The sequence below is a fragment of the Apium graveolens genome, chromosome 4, assembly GCF_009905375.1.
Source record: "Apium graveolens cultivar Ventura chromosome 4, ASM990537v1, whole genome shotgun sequence".
NCBI lineage: Eukaryota > Viridiplantae > Streptophyta > Magnoliopsida > Apiales > Apiaceae > Apium > Apium graveolens.
The window spans coordinates 286,554,159-286,576,195 of record NC_133650.1 but is presented as its reverse complement, the minus strand read 5'-3'; the positions used below and the strand labels follow the sequence as shown (position 1 = coordinate 286,576,195).

Genomic DNA, 22,037 nt, shown 5'->3' with positions numbered 1-22,037 from the left:
TAACAACCTTTTTATAAAGGTGAGTTAGATGATTTACAGAGCCACATTTTTTAAACTTTTTTCTGTTAGCATGTGCAACATAAGCAAAATTATTATTTTTGTTTATCCCAATTTTCCCATTTCTATTTTTCTTCTTCTTCCTTGCATCTTCAGTCTTGGTTTCTTTGATAGGTGTCTTGGAGCTTTGATTATCCATGAGCTTCTCTTCGGCTTTGGAAGATGAAGTTGCTTCTGTATTTTTCTTCTCTTTATCTTCATTAGCAATTTCTTGCTTGATATTCAACTCTTCCTCACTGAAATTTACTTCACATACCTTGAACATAGGTGAGACAACCTTTTTCAGCATTGATGGAACATTTTCACTTTTTGTTGCTTTTCCTTTATCACCTATATCTTTATTTTTGCTGTTCAAGGCATCATAGTCAAGACCAATAGCAATGTTTGCACATGGCTTATTTTTCTTATGGTATTGTCCAATTAACTCAGATGCGTTCTTGAAGGATTTCAATTTAACTTCATTCTTTTCCAGCTTCTCCTTTAGAACTGCTTCTATTTCACTTGCATACTTGAACTTGTTCTTAAGATATGTATTTTCTTGTCTTACAATTTCAAGCTCTACCAACAATAATTCAGTTTCTTGTTTCTCACTTTCAAGCTTCTCATTTATCTTCGTCAATCTGCTAACTTCTTCATTAGCATCAACCATACTTGTATGAATATGAAACATTTCCGTGCTCATCTTTTCTACATTTTCCTTATATTGACTCACATTTAAATTAATGGTAGTGAGAGTTGGTACCTGTGATTTTGATGAGGATGATTCTCCTTGCTCTAAGGCCAATTAAAGCATAATTTCTAACTTCCTCATCTTCATCATTATCAAAATCATCCCAATGTTTTCCCTCTGTAATATAAGTTTTGCTTTGCTGTTTCTTCAGAAGAGCTTAATATTTTGCTTCCTGTTCAAGATAAGCTTTGTCTTTCTTTGCTTTCTTGGGTTTCCTACATTCTGTAGCAAAATTGCCTAGTTCATCACAGTTGAAGCACCTTATCTTTGATTTGTCAACAGATCCAGTTTTGTAACCATTTTTGCTATCAGATGCGTACTTCCCTTTTCCTTTCCAGCTGCTGTTTTTGTTGAAACACTGTCCTTTATCCTTGAAGAATCTTGGCTTCTTTACTCTAATGTTAGAGAAATTTCATTCTAGATAGGCCATTGACTGATCAAGTTCATCCAAGGTGTAGAACTCATCTTCTTCCAATTCCAGAATGACATGTTCTTGTGAATCATTGGTTCTTTGCTCACTTGTTGAGGCAACTGGAGTCTGGGATCTTGGCTCATCATTAGAGATATGGCTTTCATTGACAATTAGGACACTTGAACCATCTACAACATGCCCTTGACCAGAATTTAATGATTTCCTTTGAATCATTTCTAGTTCATATGTTTTCAAGATTCCATACAGGACTTCCAGAGTTATTCTACTCAAGTCTCTCCCTTCCCTGATTGCTGATATTTTCTGTTCCAAATGATCAGGGAGAGTAAGTAAGAACTTCAAGTTCATTTCTTCAGCTTCATAGTATTTGTCATGGAGTTCCAAGTCATTTATCAGCTTATTGAATCTTTCAAACACATCAGTTATACTTTCTTTTGGCTTGGCCATGAAACCCTCATATTGTGAAATCAGTATCCTTCTTTGATTAGATCTAACTTCCTCAGTCCCCTCACAGAGTATTTTAATCTTTTCCCAGATTTACTTAGCAGTGTCACAGTTGACAATGTTGTTGTACATTACATTGTCAAGTGATTCTATCAATATCAGTTGCAAGCCACTATCTAGATAAACTTTCTCTTTTTCAGGCTCAGAATACTCAGAAGGGTCTTTTGGAGCATAATGAGTTGGAATGACCATATCCCCATCTGTTGTTTCTTTAATTCTAACCATAGGAGTGAAGGGCCCATTTTTGAGAATCTGAATATAGAGTGGATTGGCCATCCTGATAAACAACAACATTTTCTTTTTCCAAAGAGTGTAGTTAGCTTTGTCAAAGATAGAAATTTTGATGCTACTAATCTTCTGTGTATTCATTCTTCCAAGATCTTAAATATGTTTACTTTCAGATTTTGCTCTGATACCACTTGTTAGGAAATGAATAACACACAGAGGGGGGGTGAATGTGTTTTACTATTTTTATGCTTTTCTTAAACTTTTTATGATTGAACAAAGTAAATTAAATCTTGTAGTGAAATGTGTTGCATGCTAAAATTAAACATGCAATAATAAAGAACACATATATTTCAAAACTCACTTAATTTTATATTAAAATTAAGACGGTTTTGCTACAAATTTTCTAGGCTCTTTGTTGATAAAGAGCTTAGCTTCTCCCGGAGAGTGTTACAAGATTTTCTATCTAAATTGTTACACCTGACTAAAAGACCATTATTAACTTTATAATTTAGATAACCGCTGGTTTACACAGTGTACAATAAGACATGTTATAACCTTTAGTAACTGTCACTTCCATTTTAGGAAAAGTAAATCTTCCATTTATGGCTTAGCATATCTTAACATCATGTGTTTACTTTGATCTTCCTTTGTCAGTTAATCTTCACCATTGATCTTGCACATCCTTCAAGCTGCTTTTTGTAGACTTGTCAATCCAGCTATTTGGATTGTTTGTTGATTTTTAATCTTGAATATTGAACTGGTCTGCAAATTGTACTTTGAGATTTTACCTCGAGATCTTCATTTGGTCTATAGAGAACTTGACATCTCGATAAGTATATTGGCTTATCGAGAACTCTAATACTCCATAGTTAATTTGACTTGTAGAGGTCTCTGAGTTCTCTATAAGAGAATTTGGCTTGTCGAGATCTCTAGTCTTCATATCTTCACTTTGACTTATCGATATCTCTGATTTCTCTAGTGGCTTATTGACTTATCGATAACTCGGAGTTCTCTAGTCAAATTTAACTTGTCGATAACTCAGAGTTCTCTAGTGAATTTTGGCTTATCGATATCTATGAGTTCTCTAGTGGAATTTGACTTATCGATAACTCAGATTTCTCTAATGAATGTTAACTTGTCGATAACTCTGAGTTCTCTAGTAAAGAAATGACTTGTCGATATCTCTAATCTTCATGTCTTCAATTTGGCTTGTCGATATCTCTCTGTGAGTTCTCTATAAGCTTTTCTGACTTCTCGATAAGTCATTTGGAGTTCTCGAGTGACTTCTCTATAACACTAAATATGTGACTTATAGAGATCTTTGACTTAGAATATTTTTATCCAAACAGATTTATTCAACTCCAAACTTCTTCATAATTCTTCTGAGGCGTGATCTTCTTGATCTTCTTCCAGATAGAATCCTTAGGCTTGATATTGTTTAAACAAAAAGACTTCAGTCTGCTCTTTTACATTTTTATAGACTTTAGATGTTACAAGTATAAATTCAAATTAAGATTACAATACAACTTACTTAGGGTTGTCAATTTGACTTAGTCTTGTTAAAGTACAGGCATGTCTTGCACAACAGTTTGACTAGTCAAAGGAAAAGTGCTACAATTGTGATGGAGTAAGACACTTTGCAGCTGACTGTAGAAAGCCAAGGGCTGAGAAGAAACAAGCCTTAATCACCAAAAAAACTGGGATGACACATCAGATTCAGATGATGGTGTTAACTATGCTCTTATGGCAAATGCTGATATTGAAGTCGACACTGCTGAATTAAAGGTACCTCAAACCATACTTGCTTTTGATACTGATGATATTTGTGAATTAAGATTATTTCTTAAATCTCTGCATGTTAGTTATAGGGATCAAACTCTTGAAAATGTTAGGATTATGAGTGAAAACCTTGATCTTAAGAAAATGAATGATCACCTAGAATCTGAGTTGATATTCATGCTAGAAACTTAAAAAGAAAGAGATGATGTTTTGTATGTTAAATAGAAACTGTTAGAAAAGCATGCTTATTTAGAAAAAGGACTAACTAAAGAAAGGGAAGTAATTAAGCTTTGGACTAGTTCAGGAAAAACAACTCAGGGTTTAATAGAAAATGGTTGTTGGGGATCAGGAATAGGATATGCTCATAAGACTAATTTTGATAAGAGTAGTAAAAAGGAAACTGAGAAAGTTAAACCAGTAAGTACTGATGTTAAGGTAAAACTGAACCACTCTCAGTTAAGACCTATTAAGTTTAACTTAAGTGTTGATGTTATTAAGTTAGTTAATGAAAAAGGGTCAACATTAGCATCTAAGCCAAATTTAAAAACTGATAAGTATGAACCAGTTCATACAAAATCAATAAATATTGGTTTAATGACACAGAAGCAGCTTAAGCAAAAGTTGAAGGATGTTAAAATGAAAAACAAGAAAAAAATAGCCTAAAAGAATAGGAATGGAAAAGAAGGTGTTAATAAGGAGAACAAATATAAACCCATCTTTAATGCACCTAGAAAGGTCTGTTTTAACTGTGGTAGTGTTAATCATCTTGTTGTTGCTTACACGAAGAATAAAGATATAAATACTGTTCCTCCTAAGTCAGATTTTAGGAATAGAAGAGTTAGATATAAACCAAAGAATCCATGTTTTCACTGTGATAGTATTTGGCATTCAATTTACACATGTAAAGAGTATCACAGTTTGTACTATGACTACTATGAACTGAAACCCTCTTTGAATAAATCAAAAGTAGATTCTGCATGTGTAAACTCTGATATTAAGAATGTTAGCGTAAACTCTGATTCAAAGTCTTCTGCTGTAAATGTTAACAAACTTAAAAAGGCCAAAGGATCCAAGCAAGTCTGGGTCCTTAAAAATACTAATTAATTGTTAAATTTGATTGCAGGGTAATATGAAAAATTCTTTAGTCTTGGACAGTGGATGCTCAGGACATATGACTGGAAATAAATCCCTTCTATTAGAGTTTAAGGAGGAAGCTGACCCAAATATTTCTTATGGAGATGGCAACTTAGGAAAGACTTTGGGATATGGCAAGATTAAGCTTGGAAATGTCATCATTGAGAATGTAGCTTTAGTTGCAGGACTCAAGTATAATTTGATTAGTGTAATTCAAATCTGTGACAGAGGTTACCATGTGAATTTTTATGAGGAACATTGTGAAATTATCAATAAATCAGATGGTAAGGTTGCAATGACTGGTGTCATACATGGTAACTTATTTGAATCCAGGGTCTCCATAAATTCTGATAATTTTGAAACATGTCTCCTTAGTAGAGCAACTGTTGAAGACAACTGGAAATGGCATAAATGACTTTCTCATCTCAATTTCAACAACATCAATGAACTTGTGAAGAAAGATCTTGTGAGAGGATTGCCCAATGTAGTATTTACTCCTGATGGCTTATGTGATTCATGCTAGAAAGCCAAACAAAGGAAAACATCTTTCGAGAGTAAAACGGAATCCTCAATTCTTGAACCATATCACTTGCTTCATATTGATCTTTTTGGACCAGTCAATGTAATGTCTATTGCAAAGAAGAGGTATACACTTGTTATTGTTGATGAGTATACAAGTTACACATGGGTATATTTTCTGCACACCAAGGATGAGACACCATCCATTCTTCTTGATCATGTATGAGAACTGGAGAAATGATCAACTCACAAAGTTAAGATCATTAGAAGTGATAATGGAACTGAATTTAAGAACAACACTATGGAAGAATTCTGCAAGTATAAGGGGATCAAACAGGAATTTTCTTCCCCTGGAACTCCACAACAAAATGGAGTTGTTGAAAGAAAGAATAGAACTCTCATAAAAGCTGTAAAAACCATGCTCGAGGAAGCAAAATTTCCTACCTACTTATGGGTTGTGGCTGTGTAAACTGCTTGCTTCACACAAAATGCAACATCGATCAACAAGCATGGAAAACACCATTTAAGATGGTAAAAGGAAAGAAGCCAAATTTGAAGTACTTTCACATTTTTGGTTGCAAATGTTTTGTTCTCAAAACTCATCGTGAACATCTTACAAAATTTGATCTAAAAGTTGATGGAGGCATTTTTGTTGGATATCCACTCTCAACAAAAGCTTTCAGAGTTTATAATCTGAGAACAAGGGTGGTCATGGAATCTATTCATGTGTCTTTTGATGATAAGAAGATTACAGGGCTAGAGGATGCAGATGACCATAAAGAATTGAGATTTGAAAATGAAGTAGCATATGCTGAACAGTTAAATCCTGACAGTTGGTCAGATCCTGATAATCTGAAAAATCCTGATACAGCAAATCCTGACATCACTTTAAACTCTGATGAACCACATTTCAGTGGAAACACTGAAGCACATGTTGAAGGGGAGCAACATGATTCACATCAAGGGTCAAGTGATTCAAATCAAGAAACATCAGTAGATACTCCATCAGACTCTGATTTCACAAATACTAATAAGGCAAATACTGATGATACTGGAAATACTGATTGGGGGGGGGGCATCAGGAAATAACAGTGGTACAAGGCAAAATGAAACAAGAGACTTCATGGATCAAGGGGGAGGTTCTACGTCAAGAAGCTAACTTCCTTCTACAAGAAAATGGACTAAGTCACATACACTTGACTTAATCATTGGAAATCATGTTAGTGGTATGAAGACTAGAAGAGCCACTGAGAATGAATGTCTCTATCATTCTTTTCTATCTCAAACAGAACCCAAGAAAGTTGAAGAAGCTCTTCAAGATGCTGATTGGATCACATCAATGCAAGAGGAGTTGAATGAATTTGAAAGGAACAAAATCTGGACCCTTCACCAAGACCAAAGAACAGATCAGTAGTTGGTACAAAGTGGGTGTTCAGAAATAAAATTGATAGTGAGGGCATTATTACAAGGAATAAATCAAGGCTGGTTGCAAATGGTTATCCACAACAAGAAGTGTTTGGTAATGAATACAACACACAAGGGGGGTTTAATGTATTTTAAATAATTTTAATGGCTTTTTAAACTTTTAAGAATGGCGAAAAAAGTAATCTATATTGTAGAGATAATGTGCTTTTTCAGCATAATTAAAACAAGCATATGAACACAATTATCTTTCAAAACTCACTTAATTTTATATAAAATCAAGCTAGTGTTTGCTACAAATTTCGGGGTTCTTAGTATGTTAAGAACTCAGCTTCTCTCTTGAGAGTTACAAGAAACTTCAGATCTATTTGTTACGACTAAAACAAAGCATCCAATATTTACTTTATAGAACAGTAAATACTGGTTTTTACACAACATGCAACAACATGTACTAAACCCTACTTTTGGATAACCAAATCTTTCTATTTCTGGCTTAGTGTATCTTTGCTAATCTTGCTTGACTGTGACTTTACTTTGCCAGTTAATCTTGGCCTTTGATCTTGTACTCTTCAAGCTGCTTTTGTAGACTTTTCAAATCAGTGATTGATTTGTTTGTTGATTGATAATCTTGGATATTAAACTGATGTGCATTATGTACTTGATTTTTACATCAAGATCTCCAGTTAGTCATATAGAGAACTCGACACCTCGATAAGTATAATGACTTGTCGAGATCTCTAATTAATCTATAGTTGTTTGACTTATCGAAGTCTCTGAGTTCTCAATAAGAGAATTTGGTTTGTCGAGATCTCTCATGTTCATGTCTTCACTTTGGCTTATCGATATCTCAGAGATCTCTAGTGATATTTTAACTTATCGATATCTCAGAGATCTCTAGTGATATTTTGACTTATCGATATCTCAGAGTTCTCTAGTGATATTTTGACTTGTCGATATCTTAGAGTTCTCTAGTAAAGAAATGACTTGTCGATACCTCCAATCTTCATGTCTTCAATTTGGCTTGTCGATATCTCTGAGTTCTCTAGTAGCTTTTCTTGACTTCTCAATAAGTCATTATGGAGTTCTCGAATGACTTCTCAATACCACTTAATATGTGACTTGTAGACTTTTTGACTTAGAATATTTTTCACAAAACAGATTTATTCAAATCCAAGCTTCTTCATACTTTCTCTGAGGCATCATCTTCATGATCTTCTTCCAGAGCTTATTCTTAGGCTTGCGACTGTTTACGAAAAAATACTCCAGTCTAGTCTATTTACAATTTTCTAGACTTAAGTCATACAATACACAATACAAACTTAGATTACAATACAACTTACTTAGGGTTGTCAATTTGACTTAGTCTTGTTATAGTGCAGGCATGTCTTGCACAACAAGAAGGCATTGATCATGATGAGACTTTTGCTCCAGTTGCAAGACTTGAGCCAATCAGAATTTCTCTAGCCTATGTTGCTCACATGAAATTCAAGGTGTTCCAAATGGATGTAAAGAGTGCATTTCTAAATTGTGAACTTGAAGAGGAAGTTTATGTTGAACAACCTCCAGGGTTCATTGATCCAAAATATCCAGATCATGTCTATAAGCTGGATAAAGCACACTATGGACTAAACCAAGCTCCAAGAGCCTGGTATGAAATATTTGCTCAATTTCAGTTGGAAAGTGGTTTCAAAAGAGGTAAAATTGATAAAACTCTATTTTATAAGTACCATGGTAAGGACTTGTTATTAGTACATATATATGTTGATGATATCATTTTTTATTCTACCAATGATAAACTTTGTGAAAGGTTTGCAAAGCTAATGCATTCTAGATATCAAATAAGTATAATCGGAGAATTGAGTTATTTTTTGGGATTACAATTAAAGCAGACAGATGAAGGAATCTTCATAAATCAAGCAAAATATACCAGAAATTTGCTCAAAAGATTTGGAGTGCAAGACAGTTCAGCTGCAACAACTCACATGGCCACTGCAATCAAGTTAGATTTAAATATTGGTTCATCAGTAGATATAACTAACTATAGAGGTATAATTAGCTCACTCCTATATTTGACTGCTAGTAGACCCGATATCATGTATGCTACCTGTCTGTTTGTAAGGTTCCAAGCTAATCCAAAGAATCACATCTATTAGTTATGGAAAGAATTTTTAGATATCTCAAAGGCACCATGAATCTTGGATTGTGGAATCCTATAGATTCAGATTTTAAGCTAATTGGGTATTCAGATGCTGATTTTGCAGGATGCAAAATAGACAGGAAAAACACCTCAGGAAGCTGCCAATTTCTTGGTGGCAGATTAGTTTCTTGGTTTAGCAAGAAACAAAAGTCAATTTCCACATCAACTGCTGAAGCTGAGTACATTGCTGCAGGAAACTATTGTACTCAAATACTTTGGATGAAGAAACAGTTATTGGATTATAGGTTAAAATATTCTCAAATTCCTATATATTGTGATAATCAAAGTGCTATTGCAATGACATGAAATCCAGTACAATATTTTATGACTAAAAAATCAGCACAACGTAACATTTCATAAGGGAACATGTAATGGAATGTACAGTGGAATTGTACTTTGTGCCTACAGATCAACAGTTAGCGGATATCTTCACCAAACTACTTTGTGAAGCAACTTTTAAAAGACTGGTGAATGAATTAAGAATGATTACAGGACATTTCTCAAACTCTGAAGGATGAAAAATGATCTGTAATAGGCACACGTGATCAGAGTGTGGTATCTTTTACTTATGTATCAGTATTTTTTAAAGTCTAATAAATGTGATAAACACAAATACCATATATTCATGCTATTTGTTATTAAATTAATAAAGTTAAGTTTAAATCCTGATAGTTAAACTCTTACAGTAGTTGCATGATAAACTCTGATAGATAAGTACTGATATTGGTCAAAGTTGAGTTGATTTATAAATCCTGACAGTAGTTAAATAAATTCTTATATTGGTCAAGTCTTGATTTTTTTTTTAATTTTGATGATATTTTGAATTTGTTCAAAATATATTTTTGGTTAGTATTTTTAATTATTGTGTTGAAGGAGTGGTTTAGTTAGAAAATTTTATTGTTTACATATGTTATTTGATGGCGCGAGGATACGGAAAAATGATTGAGTAATCTACCAAACATTACTTTTGGTAACTGTGCATGTATTAGATGTTATAATTGCATGCGTCCATGATTACCTTTCAGTCAATAAACTTATGCCACATGTCCCACAAAGGTGAAATGTTTCCGAGTAGTGGAGAAAAGTGGTAAACAAAATAAATTTTTGATTTCTAATTATCACTTTATCAATTCCTGATTATCTTCTTACTCTCTTAATTTCTTTCCCTCTTGAGCCTAAACTCTGAAACCCTAATCAGTTTTTTAAAAAATTACTTACAGAAAATCATATTTTCACCTACTACTTCTAAGGCTTTCAACTATGGTGGTGCCAAATTAAACACAAACAACTACGCTGCAATATTGGACAACAATGGAATAAATCTTTATTTCCATATTTTTCAAGATTTCTTAAGGTAGAGTGAGGTTGGGTATGCTCTCACAGCTCCAACAACTATTTCCGGAGACCAGGTTCTAGCTTTATGGAGAACTGGTCTATATGATGATGGAGGAGAGGCAGGCACTTCAAGCATCATTTTTTAATTTGACAACCAGAGGAGGGTTGTCACTCCTCAAACTGTTCGTGATTCTATACATCTCCCCGCTCCTAGTTTTACACTAGTTGGGGATGCAGAAATGAGAAGATTTTTTATGGAGATTGGCTATGACAAGAACATGAGGAATCTGGGCCAACTGAAGAGGAATGGGCTGAGGAAATAGTGGAACTTTTTCTTTAACTGCATTACAAGGGCTTTCAACAATAAATGCACAAACTTTGATGCCCTTTCAATCATGACTCAGCAAATTGGGTACTCTCTAATTAATGGTGCAAATATGATTATGGTAGAGTTATTTTAAATTTTATAGGGGATAAATTAACAACTGATAGGGATGTAGTATATTCTACTAGATTTTGTCAGTTGATTTTTAATGTCTGTTTCCATGCTACCTCAATCCCTGCTAATCAGATTATGTCAATTTTTAAGCTCACCAAGAGATTTTTCTCTGATCTTATTTCTAAAGATTCAGAAAAAGTTGTTCTTGCACCTTTGAGGTTGCCAGTGATTGTTAGGAACTTGGTCCTTGCAAGACTTCCTCTGACTTATGGTCCGCAAAACCAACAAAGTGCTAAGCTGCAAAAAATAACAGTTAGTAACCCACCTGTAGGGGTGAGCAGAAAATCGCACAAACCGCCTGCACCACACCAATCCGCACCGCAAAACGCGGTTTTCAATTTTCGTGGTGCGATTGCGGTTTGGATTTTTAATAAACTGCGCGGTGCGGTGCGGGTTGTGGTTTTAAATTTCTGAAATGCGGTTCAAACCGCACCGCAATATTTAATGTAATAAATAAATAAATATATATATATATATAATATACTTATATTCCTATCGGGTCATCCCACTAAATATTTACAGCTCAATACTTAATTAGGTTATTGTTTGCTCTTCAGTTGGCCGCACAAGCACTTCCCACAAGTACCAAGATTACATTACATCCTACTATTTCTTATGTGATTAGAATAGTTAGCCTTGAACTCAATTTATGATCATTGTTTACAAATTTATTTTGTCAAACTTAATAAGAATTCATGATCAAATTTTGGAGCTCCTATTTATGTCTTTTGCTTTTGCTTTACAAATCCGGACCCTCTCTCAGTAGATGATTTCTGTTCTACAAGGATCCAAAAATTCAAACTTTTGATTCTGAGGTGAGTAGAAAAATATTTGCTAGGAAAACTCCTGGAGTTGATATGGAACATTTTAGGTTTTTGGAGGAAGAATTAAAATCTTTGAGATCGACAGATAGTGATGTTATCTCACCTTATGAAGAAGTTCCCGGTAGCAGGCCTACAAAAGGAGTAGTGATCAAGGAAACCAGTCAAACTAATGCTGAAAGGCCTTTAAGGTCTCAAGCAATTTTAAATGCTGACAGGATTTATAAGGGGAAGGTTAAGATTGGTGAGGAATCACAGCCAAATCTTAAAGCAAAATCCAAGAAGAAATTAGCATCTAAAGTTTTAAAAACTCAAATACTGATAAATACCATTTATTCATTAGTTGTAGCTTATGATGATACTGATGAACAAAAAGATTCAAGAAGAAGAAACCAACCAGTTCACAAGAAAAGAAAGATGATTCCTGGAGCTGATTGGGCTGAGAAATTAAATCGTTTAACAACCTCTGACAATGTTCAAGTTGATGAAGAAATAATTGTTGAAGCTCAACCAATCACAACCACTGATACTACTCAAGTTGTTGGCAGTTCAAGTAAAATACAAGTTGATTTTACAAATCCTGATTCAGAGAACTTATACTTTAATATGCCAGAATTGACTTTAGAAGAAAAGAAGAAGCTACTATGGGGAAGCAAGATATCTACACCAGTAAAAGATTCTTCTGAGACTATAAACAAGATATGCAGTGGAAACTCTCAGTCTAGAAGAACTGGTAGAAGAAGTGGCTTGGGACTTTCAAATGTTGATGCTTATGTTGCTGATGCTTTAATTTTAAGAGAACCTATAAATCTTACAGGAATTGAGGATAATACAAAGCTTGAAGATTTGCAGAAAATTGTATTAGTACAGATCATGAATGATCTAGTTGGAGAAAAACTGATTTATTTTTTGGACACAAGAAGGTTTTGGCTTACTCAAGAGCATTTGAAGAACAAACCATGGCAGAAGTTGGAATTTGTCACTACTTTACTCAAGGTAACCAACTCCACTATTGATAGATGGTCTGAATTTTTAAAGAACTAAATATATATGAAGTAGAGAGGAATGACATACAAGTCTAATTACATTCCAAAGTACATTCATGAATCTTGACATACTGTTGATATGCCTATTGTAGGAGCCAATGTGGTTAAGTCTTTAGGAAGAGAAGTTCTAACTTTCAATCCTGATGGTAAGATAGTTGGATTTCTGGAAGTAGATGATTTGTCACTTGGAGAATCAAATATGCATGACCTCAGAGACAGAGGAGCTCAAGGATATCAAACAGAGAATGGAAATGTATGTAAATATTCTTGAAGATATTCTACTCAAGAAATTTCTTGATGAAACTACTGATTCTACTAGAGTTCAAGACTGAAGATAAAGTCTGAAGACACTAATTGTAAGATTGACTATTTGTTTTTATTTCTGCATTTAGATAGTTTTGACATCATCAATTTAGAACGTGTCCATATTTTTATAATGCACAAGTTGGGGGAGATTGTTAGAAGCAGCATATAAACTATCAGAGTTTATTTATCGGTATTTGATATCAGTATTTAGCAGATGTGGCGTCATCAACATTTGTTATCAACATTTGATGATCAATATTTCACATCAACATTTGGTCACTTCAGCTAAAAGTCATGAGATATCGAAGAAGGAAAGGATTTGCAGAATACATATCAGTATAGGACTTTACTTCTTGTAGAAATATATACATGAATATATTTTAGGATTCCTTATTATAATATAGTAGGATTCCTTATTGATTGTGTACTTGTGCAGTATATAAGCACATATTAGATTTACACTTTATGTGCCGCGAATTGATATATCTTTTTATGTAACCTATCAGCTCTCAAGGTTATTTGTTCATCCTTTGAGAGATTAGTTTTGTAATCAGTTTTATCAATACAAAACTGTTGAGTACTTAATTTGATTTGTCTGCATAAACTGTATTTACCCCGCTCTATAGTTGTATTAAGAACCTAACCGAAAGATAATTATAATACATTGTTTCTAGATAAATAACTGATGTATTAGACATACCAAGACATCATTTAGTAACCGATGTGAAAAATAAGAAACAATGTCAATTGGCCATACAACAACGCTTCTGTAAATTGAAAAGATGTGTTATGCACACACGAAAACATCAGTTATTGTCTGATGTAAAAAACTCATATTATCAATAAAGAAAGCGATGTATAATTATAAAAATATATACATGTGTGTTTATGTTTTGAGATTGTTGAGAGAATGAAAAAAAATGATAAAGAGATTTGAGAGTGAGAGATAGACGCGGGGGGGGGGGGGATTGAGAAAATATCGGGGAGGAGAATAAAAGAAATTTGTAAGGGGGAATTTTTTTTATCAAAATGAGAGAAATTATCTCCGTATTTTTTTAGTTTTTTAAAAAAGTAGTGTAGGCATCGGTTTTGTTTACAATTGATGTATAAAACCTTTTTCAACATTTTTTCCTAATTTACGGATGTTAAAATATCTTTAACATCCGTTATTTTTTATAGCGATATATATGCGATGATGTCCATTAACTATATTCTTGTAGTGCAAAACCTGCACAAACTGAAAATCTAAAAATTATACATAAATTATATGCAAATTATGCACCCATTATTCTAAAATATAGCTAGATGAGTCACGGGTTATTATGCTAGTTGAAACTAATGTTCTAAAAATCAGTAAATCGGTCAAAAATAGTAAATCGATCGAAAATAGTAAATCGGTCGAGTACTCTATTCTAATATTTATTTTTAGCCTAATACTCTAATCTGAGTTCCGAGTACTCAACTTCAAAAATGTTTTTGTAAAAAATCGGTCAAAACTGAGTTTTCAGTTTAACTTCTATACTTTTTTACTTTTTCGTTTTGAACTTTTTCCAAAAAAATGAGTAAACACTATTTACTGTTATATTACACTAATGTTATGAAACACCTAATTTTATTGAATTTTGTTTGAACGAGAAAGCGAAACAGGGCCTTGCCGTCTTTGCATGCACTTCTAGGGCTGTAATTCGAGTCGGGCGACCCGTAAGCTCGCCCAACTCGAACTCGTTTAACTAAACGAGTCGAGTTCTGGCAGAGGTTTCGGCTCGTTTAATTACTCGAGCTGGCTCGGCTCGACTCGTGAAATTAAACGAGTCGAGTCCGGGTAGAGGTTTAGGCTCAATTAAGTGTAAAATTAAACGAGCCGACTTGCCCGACCCGTTAAAACCTGCTCATTTAGCTAACCGAGTCGAGTTCGGGCAGATGCTCAATTTTTTAGAAAAAGTTCAAAACGAAATTGAGCCTCTGTCCGAACTCGACTCGTTTAATTTCACCAGTCGAGTGGAGCCTCTGCCGGCTCGACTCGATTAATCTCGGCTCGAATTACACCCGACTCGAAATTCGGTTACCTCAACCCGAATTACAGCCCTATGCACTTCTAGAGAAATTCATTGAAACAATATTAATTTGTAATTGGGCGGAAAAAGGCAATTTGGGTTTCTCGCATAACCAACCGAATAAACTAAACTAAAAAAACAAATACTAACAAAGAGGGATTTAGGCGGAAAAAAGGTTTTATAAAATTTCAAAAATGGCGGTATCTCACATCTCTCTCCCTCCATCTCTCTCTTTATAAAATTCCAATCTCTCTTACCCCATTTCACTCGCACAAACGCGCCACTTCTCTAGTCTGCAAAGCGAGTTACAATGACGGGTCAAGAGAACTGCACTCGAGTGACTCGCCAAGCAACTAAACGAGCTGCCTCAGTTATGGGCGTGTTAGATACTCTCCAGCCATTCAACAAAAAACGTTCTGTTCTCGGCGAGATTTCATCCAATCTTGTTGAGGTACCAGAGAAATTGAAATCTGTGGCCAACAACAACAAAGTCAAGAAAGCTGTGAAGAACAAGATTGGAATAAAGGATGCTAAATTCGAGTCGAGTATCGATATTGATGGGGATTCGTATTACCCTCAGATGTGTTCTGCTTATGCTTCTGATATTTATCGATATCTTCGTAACATGGAGGTTTGTCAATTTCCCTACTCTTTTTACTTTCTTTAAATTTTTCGTATTTTTTTTGAGATTTGTCAAGTAATTTCATGTGCTGTTGGTTGTTGGTCTTGATAAATTACTGTGTATGCCAAATGAACAAAATAACTAGTGTATTCCGCTTGTATAATTGTAACCCGAGGTCTCAAAGTGTATGTAATTGGAAATGTTAATCAGAGTGTTTGGCCTTTCTGCTTTATAAGTTATCGAAAGGATTAGACCAGTGATTATATTTATTTTTTTAATTTATTTCTTGAAATTTTTCTTTGAAGGGTAAGATAGTGATGTATTGTTAGTGTATTGTATTTGCTTAATTTTAGCTTGGGCTGCTAAATTAGTTATATACGAGTTGGTTTGCTGCTCTTTCAAAAATATCGATTTTTATCCACCACCCTTTTAGTTAAGTTTTATAGAGTATGTTTTATGCTTTAAAGATCTTGAATTTTGTTCAAGTTTCAATAAAGGTCCAATTTTTCAAACTTCTAATCGGTTTTATAGGCCACAGTAGTTAATACTGATACATACTTAGTGTGTTTTAGTTTGTGTTCTTTGTTTTATAAATTAAGTTGTTAGTCATTAAAGAATATTGAATTTGGTCAATCATTCATTTGGTTTTTGTTTATAGAGTGTATCCAAGACTTTAAAGATTGTGAATTTAGTTTAAGATTTGTTTTTTGCTTGTCTAGATTGAAACTAAAAGACGCCCCCTGCCAAATTATATTGAAAAAGTTCAGAAGGATGTGACTGTAACCATGAGAGCAATTTTGGTAGATTGGTTGGTTGAGGTAGCTCTGGAGTACAAGCTTCATGCTGACACTCTGTATCTTGCTGTTTTGTACATCGATAGATACTTGTCGATTAATGTTCTCAACAGGCAGAGGCTTCAGCTTCTTGGCATCTCTTCAATGCTCATTGCTTCGTAAGCATTTGGTTCTCTGTCTTTTGATAGTCTATTTTAAGGATGATGTTGTAGTGTTTTTGTTCTTATGAATACATATTTTGGTTTATGAATAGAAAATACGAAGAGATCACTCCACCATATGTTGATGATTTTTGTGATATCACTGATAATACATACACAAAAAAGGAGGTTGTGAAAATGGAGGCTGATGTTCTCAAATCTCTCAAGTTCGAAATGGGGAATCCTACAGTGAAAACATTTTTAAGGTGGATACATTATAAGCATACTATTTCTACTTCATTCATTGATAACTAGTTCTCTAAAACAAGATATTTATACTTTATTTGGCTAACATTTTGTTAAAAATTCTTGTTATTTGTTCTTGCAGGAAATATAACAGTGTTGCCCAGGAAACTCAAAAAGTAAGTACTTCTCACTCAGTTCTTTCTTATAGATGTATATTGGAGATGATACCTTTGGTTTGTACTTACATTAATGTTTTCCTCCCACAGATGCCGAGTTTGAAGTTGCAGTTCTTGGGTTATTACCTGGCAGAGCTAAGTTTGCTAGATTACGAATGCATCAAGTTCTTACCTTCTTTGGTAGCCGCATCAGTAATATTTATGGCTAGGTTCACCATCAATTCAAAAATGCATCCTTGGGTATAACACCTAACTATGGTTTTTAAGATATTAGCATTGGTGTTTCTATAACTAATAGAAAGTAGCTACATGTGATTTATACTTAAATATTGTAAAATTTTTATATTCTATGTGAAATTAACTCACTTGTTCTACTTATGTTGCAGAGTTCAGCTTTGCAGCAATACTCTGGTTATAAGCCATCAGATTTAAAGGAATGCGTGCTTATCATACAAGAGTTGCAGTTGAAGAAAAGAGGGTGCTCCTTGATGGCAATTAGGGAAAAATATGCACATCGTCAGGTACACATTTGGTATTTAGCGTAAATTTTTCTCACCATTTTTTTTAAAAATTTATGTATGTGAAGATGGAAATTTGATTTATCATGTACTTGATTGAAACAGTTAAAGAATGTGTCGGAACTAACAACTCCAGAGATTCCAGTTTGCTTCTTTGCTGATATCAAAGAATGTTAAGTCAAATCTTTCCCGGGCATGGTGTTTGTGTTCAAGGACAGTCCTTGTGGATGCACTTGCAGATTGAGTTTATGTAAAAGCCCCAGTACGATCTTCCAACTGATGCAAGTAATTTCGGATTGTCCCTTGGACTAAGCTGCTTAATGGGGGCTATTTGATGAAATTTCAATTTATAGTTAGTTGCATCACTGTTACTACACTGATGTATGTTACTTTACGACACAACTGAATATTACAGTGGATTCATTCAGATCAGATATAGTACATTATTTATTACGGAATATATGAATTATCATGAAATTGCAGTGGATATCTGTTCTTTCTCTGAAGAACAAAGGCAAATTTATATTTTTCTTCTATATTTAAAAGAAGAATCAGTACAGACATGCTTGTTTCTCCAACTTATCATTTGTTTGATGCAATAGAATTTTAAGTATTATTAAGGTTTTCAATTCTTACATTTTATACATTATTTGCAGTAGGAGTATTCATAAAAGTAAAGTATAATTGTTTATAGATCCTGAAAATTGCTGGTTTGCACTAGAGATGTGCACTGTGTAGTGAGTATAATTAAGATGCAATAGAGATGTGCACTGTGATGTGCATAATTAGGGTCTAGCAGCAGCTTATCTATTCTTCAAGGTAAGAACTAAAATACAATTAATATGTTTGAGGCTGCAGCTGTTTTCAGCTATTAAGCTAGCTGGTAGTGGCCTCTGTAAGTTATCTACTATCTTCGGACTGTTTTTGAGTAGGATATTTGGTTATTAATATCTTTGGTTTGTGTGGTTGTTTAGTTATCACTTACCAGAAAATTAGATGTCATGTTACTACAGGTATTTGACTTATTTCTGTTTCTCTTCGAGACAAAACTTGGTAAATGCAATAGAGATGTTGCCTGTGAAGTATAACTAGGGTGTTCAATTATTGAGATAGCAATAGCATTTTCTTTATTCTTTGCAGTATGAGATTAACTAAAGAGGTATTTTACAGTGTAATCGTTCCCTACTAATAATAGCAGCTTAATGCAGTAGAGAAGTGCACTCTGTATTGGGTTTGATTGAAGCTTTCAGCTGTTTAATACTGCTCTACCACTTCTCTGTTGTCTGGAGTAAGATGTAAAGTATGGAGTGGATATGTATGAAGCAGCAGCACTGGTTTTAGCTATTAAGCTAGCAGGCAGCAGTGATCCTATTCCTCAGAGTTGGGGTAAGGTCTACGTATATTTTACTACCTTATTATTTATTGCTGGGATATCTTTGGTATGTTTTGTTTCATTAGTTGCTTAGTTATAAGCAAAGACCCCGTCCTACAAAATGTTTGAAAGTCTATATTGATATACTGTGAGTGCATAATTTTGAGCTGGAACAAGGAATTACAGTACAAGTATTAGTTTGGATATAGCATGAGTGCATAATTGTCACTGCCTGTAAATTTCCTCTCTGGTCTAAATCCTTGACACTTGTGGTTGAAATATAAAGGAGCAAGAAACTAACTTGTTTCATGAAAAGCAAAGCAACATATATTTACATCACAACATCACTGTTTTAAACTCCAACTAGCTCAACAAGAAATGATAGATAAACCATAAAAATAGTTTAAGAAAAAACAAAACCATAACAATTTTGACAACTAGCTGTGACACTTCCTATGGTTTTAATTATTAGTCACCACCAAAGCAAAGAAGGCTGCCTGCCCATCAAATACTAGCAATGGGGCTATCTATTCCCAAATACCTACTTCCATGAACCCATCTTCAGTAGCACATCCTCTAAACATTCCCACACAGTTAAATCCATATGCCACTTCTCCATTCTTGGACACTGCTATTAGTCCTGCCTTCCCCTCATCAAGCCTTTCTTTCACCACAAAGTCCACTGCTTCTTGTAGGCCCAACCCTTTGTACTCCATCACTGCAGCCACATCACGTGCCAGAGTTCCACGTATGATTGCCTCACCTTCCCCGGTGCAAGAGACCCCGCACAGATCACAAGCGTAGGTTCCTGCGCCAATCAGAGGCGAATCGCCAATTCGTCCCATCATTTTGTTCATGAGGCCACCAGTTGAAGTAGCAGCTGCACACCGGCCTTGGCTGTCCACAACCACACAACCAACGGTCTCTGGTGCATACACGCTAATAGGGAGTCCGTTCATCTGAATCAGACTCTCCATTTCTGCGCCACAGGATTCTAACGGGACTCTGTAGTCGAACTGCTCATTCCATGTTACAATATAAAAGATGATAAAAAGTTAAATTTAAATATATGCGATTCAAAATTTTTAATTAATGAAAATTACAAATTGTGTGGATGAAATTGATGTAACCATGTACCAAGATGGTGTTGGCTTCTTTAGCCTGTTTTAGCATGCCCTTATTGTCCTCAGTAATGAAGTATTCATTATCCACCATTTCCAGGTCCTGGAAAAAATAAATAACGCCAGATTGTCATAAACAGAATGCCGTTAATATATATACCACTAGCTACTACATACGCAGGGACGTAAGATATACAATCTCCAACTTTTGCACAACTAGTTGTGACAGAGCGCGATGTCAGCCAAAGAAAAAATAGAAATGTCATGCCGCAGAACTTGACTCCAAAACTGGAGTAAAATACGAGTTGTTAAAGTATGGGGGAACGATATGAATTTGGGAAATGAGACAAAGTAATTACAGTTGAAGAATGAGGAACAAGTGCCTGAAACTTAAAGGCAGTAACATGTGGTTTCATGTGCATTATTTTCTGTAACTTAAATACTTAGTATTAGTTTGCAGTAAATCAAAATTCGGGGTCAGATTACAGAATAAACACCTTAACAACTCAATTTCTTCAATAGGGCCTCCCTCAAGTGTGAAAATACCATAGTTTTCATATGAAATTGAGGTGGAAAATGAAGAAAAGCTTACATGCTTCTTGGCAAATGCTTCAGCACCGGAGAAGGCGAGATAAGAATGGGGAGACTTATCCATGACCAAACGGGCAAGTGAAATGGGATTTTTAACAGTGGTAACGCCTGAAACTGCACCGCAACGTCTGCCTTTCCCATCCATAATACTTGCTTCCATTTCCACAGTTCCTTTCTCAGTCAGTGCTGATCCCCGCCCTGAATTGAACAAGGGATTTGTTTCCAGCTCTCTCACCTGAACCAAAATCTATCCAAATCAATCCCTCCATGTTTCTCATGCATCAAATCCAAAAAAAAAACTAGTAACAAAAAAATCAATCCAAAAAAAAAGCAATTCTTACGCCCAAGAAAAAATTGGCTTTTCTTAGAACCAGTGTAACACATCTCGTAAATCCATAAAATTTTATTCATAACACAAACACTTTCGAGTGTAACACATTTTTAAAATACGTTACATAATAATAAAAGGACCAACACCCAATATAATCCGATAATTATTAAGTTTGGGAAGCATAGACTAACAAAAAATACAATGTGTTAAATATCGAAACACCAATATTTATCGAGTCACGGTGAGATTAAGAAACATACGACGAGTTCGACGACATCGATGGCAGGGAGGGAGGAGCGAAGAGCAGAAATGCCAAGATGAAGACAATGAGTAAGCAGTTGTTTAGCTTCTTCTTGACGCTCAGCCGGGAGGTTAGGGTCGACACCAGCGCCGCCATGAACAACAATAGCCCAACCACCCATTCTCCGCCCTCTCCCTTTTACGTGTTTGTAATAACAGGGCTCTCTCTTTTCACAGTGCCTCTAAAGATTTTTACTGCTCGCAGTGAATGTGATTATGGGGTTGTGCGACTCCGTATTTATAGATGTTTTGCGGACGTGAAATTGTTGTAAAAAATGTTGCTTAATTTATGTATTACGAGTCCGGATGAGTTTAACACACGTGTGCAACTATACCTATCTTTGATACGAAGAATATTAAGGGTTTGACCTGAGATTATGTAGATCTCTGCCTCTGATGAGAGTTCCACGCATTTTATTTGGTGTTTTTTAGTATGTTATTACGCATTTCATTGTTATCCTATACCATATACAAGTATACCTAGTATTTGTTTTACATATTTTTGTGTCATCACATATTATTCAATTCTGATTAAGAAAAAAAGTTTTGAATCCGATATTACAATTCATAAAATTCAAAATAATGATCGTTAGTATTATTTTAACTTTTTCCCACCTAAATAGTATCATATCAACTTATCAGATTGTAGGGGATTTTAATAGATCATTAGTGATTTATGAATTAATAATATATTCAGTTTGTTACAGAATTAATTATTTATTCTCAATCAATCATTAGTAATTTATTCATTCTCTTTGACAGAAT

At 34.5% G+C, this 22,037-nt stretch overlaps 2 protein-coding genes across 2 annotated transcripts; one reads left to right on the top strand and one right to left on the bottom strand.

The window, feature by feature from the left end:
- The first annotated feature begins 15,257 nt into the window (after positions 1–15,257).
- Positions 15,258–18,120, top strand: LOC141717200 (G2/mitotic-specific cyclin C13-1-like). The gene is made up of 7 exons (XM_074519298.1): positions 15,258–15,692; positions 16,403–16,635; positions 16,731–16,883; positions 17,006–17,039; positions 17,130–17,279; positions 17,426–17,560; positions 17,663–18,120. The coding sequence occupies exons 1-7, from the start codon at positions 15,372–15,374 to the stop codon at positions 17,732–17,734; spliced, it is 1,098 nt and encodes a 365-aa protein (XP_074375399.1). The 5' UTR covers positions 15,258–15,371; the 3' UTR covers positions 17,735–18,120.
- Positions 18,121–19,202: 1,082 nt separating this feature from the next.
- On the bottom strand, positions 19,203–21,493 carry LOC141721144 (putative isoaspartyl peptidase/L-asparaginase 2). The gene is made up of 4 exons (XM_074523904.1): positions 21,233–21,493; positions 20,643–20,876; positions 20,067–20,153; positions 19,203–19,945 (listed from the first exon to the last, which is right to left on the bottom strand). Exons 1-4 carry the CDS (start codon positions 21,392–21,394, stop codon positions 19,457–19,459), a joined length of 972 nt encoding a protein of 323 aa, XP_074380005.1. The 5' UTR covers positions 21,395–21,493; the 3' UTR covers positions 19,203–19,456.
- Positions 21,494–22,037: the final 544 nt, after the last annotated feature.

Bases quoted from the DNA above. Each gene is read 5' to 3' on its own strand.
- LOC141717200 (XM_074519298.1), top strand. From the start codon at position 15,372: ATGACGGGTCAAGAGAACTGCACTCGAGTGACTCGCCAAGCAACTAAA. The intron at 16,636-16,730 runs GTAAGCATTTGG...GTTTATGAATAG, and splicing joins TCTTCAATGCTCATTGCTTC to AAAATACGAAGAGATCACTC. The intron at 17,040-17,129 runs GTAAGTACTTCT...TTCCTCCCACAG, and splicing joins TTGCCCAGGAAACTCAAAAA to ATGCCGAGTTTGAAGTTGCA.
- LOC141721144 (XM_074523904.1), bottom strand. From the start codon at position 21,394: ATGGGTGGTTGGGCTATTGTTGTTCATGGCGGCGCTGGTGTCGACCCT. The intron at 20,877-21,232 runs GTATGTTTCTTA...ATTTTGGTTCAG, and splicing joins TCGATGTCGTCGAACTCGTC to GTGAGAGAGCTGGAAACAAA. The intron at 19,946-20,066 runs GTACATGGTTAC...TGGAATGAGCAG, and splicing joins AAGAAGCCAACACCATCTTG to TTCGACTACAGAGTCCCGTT.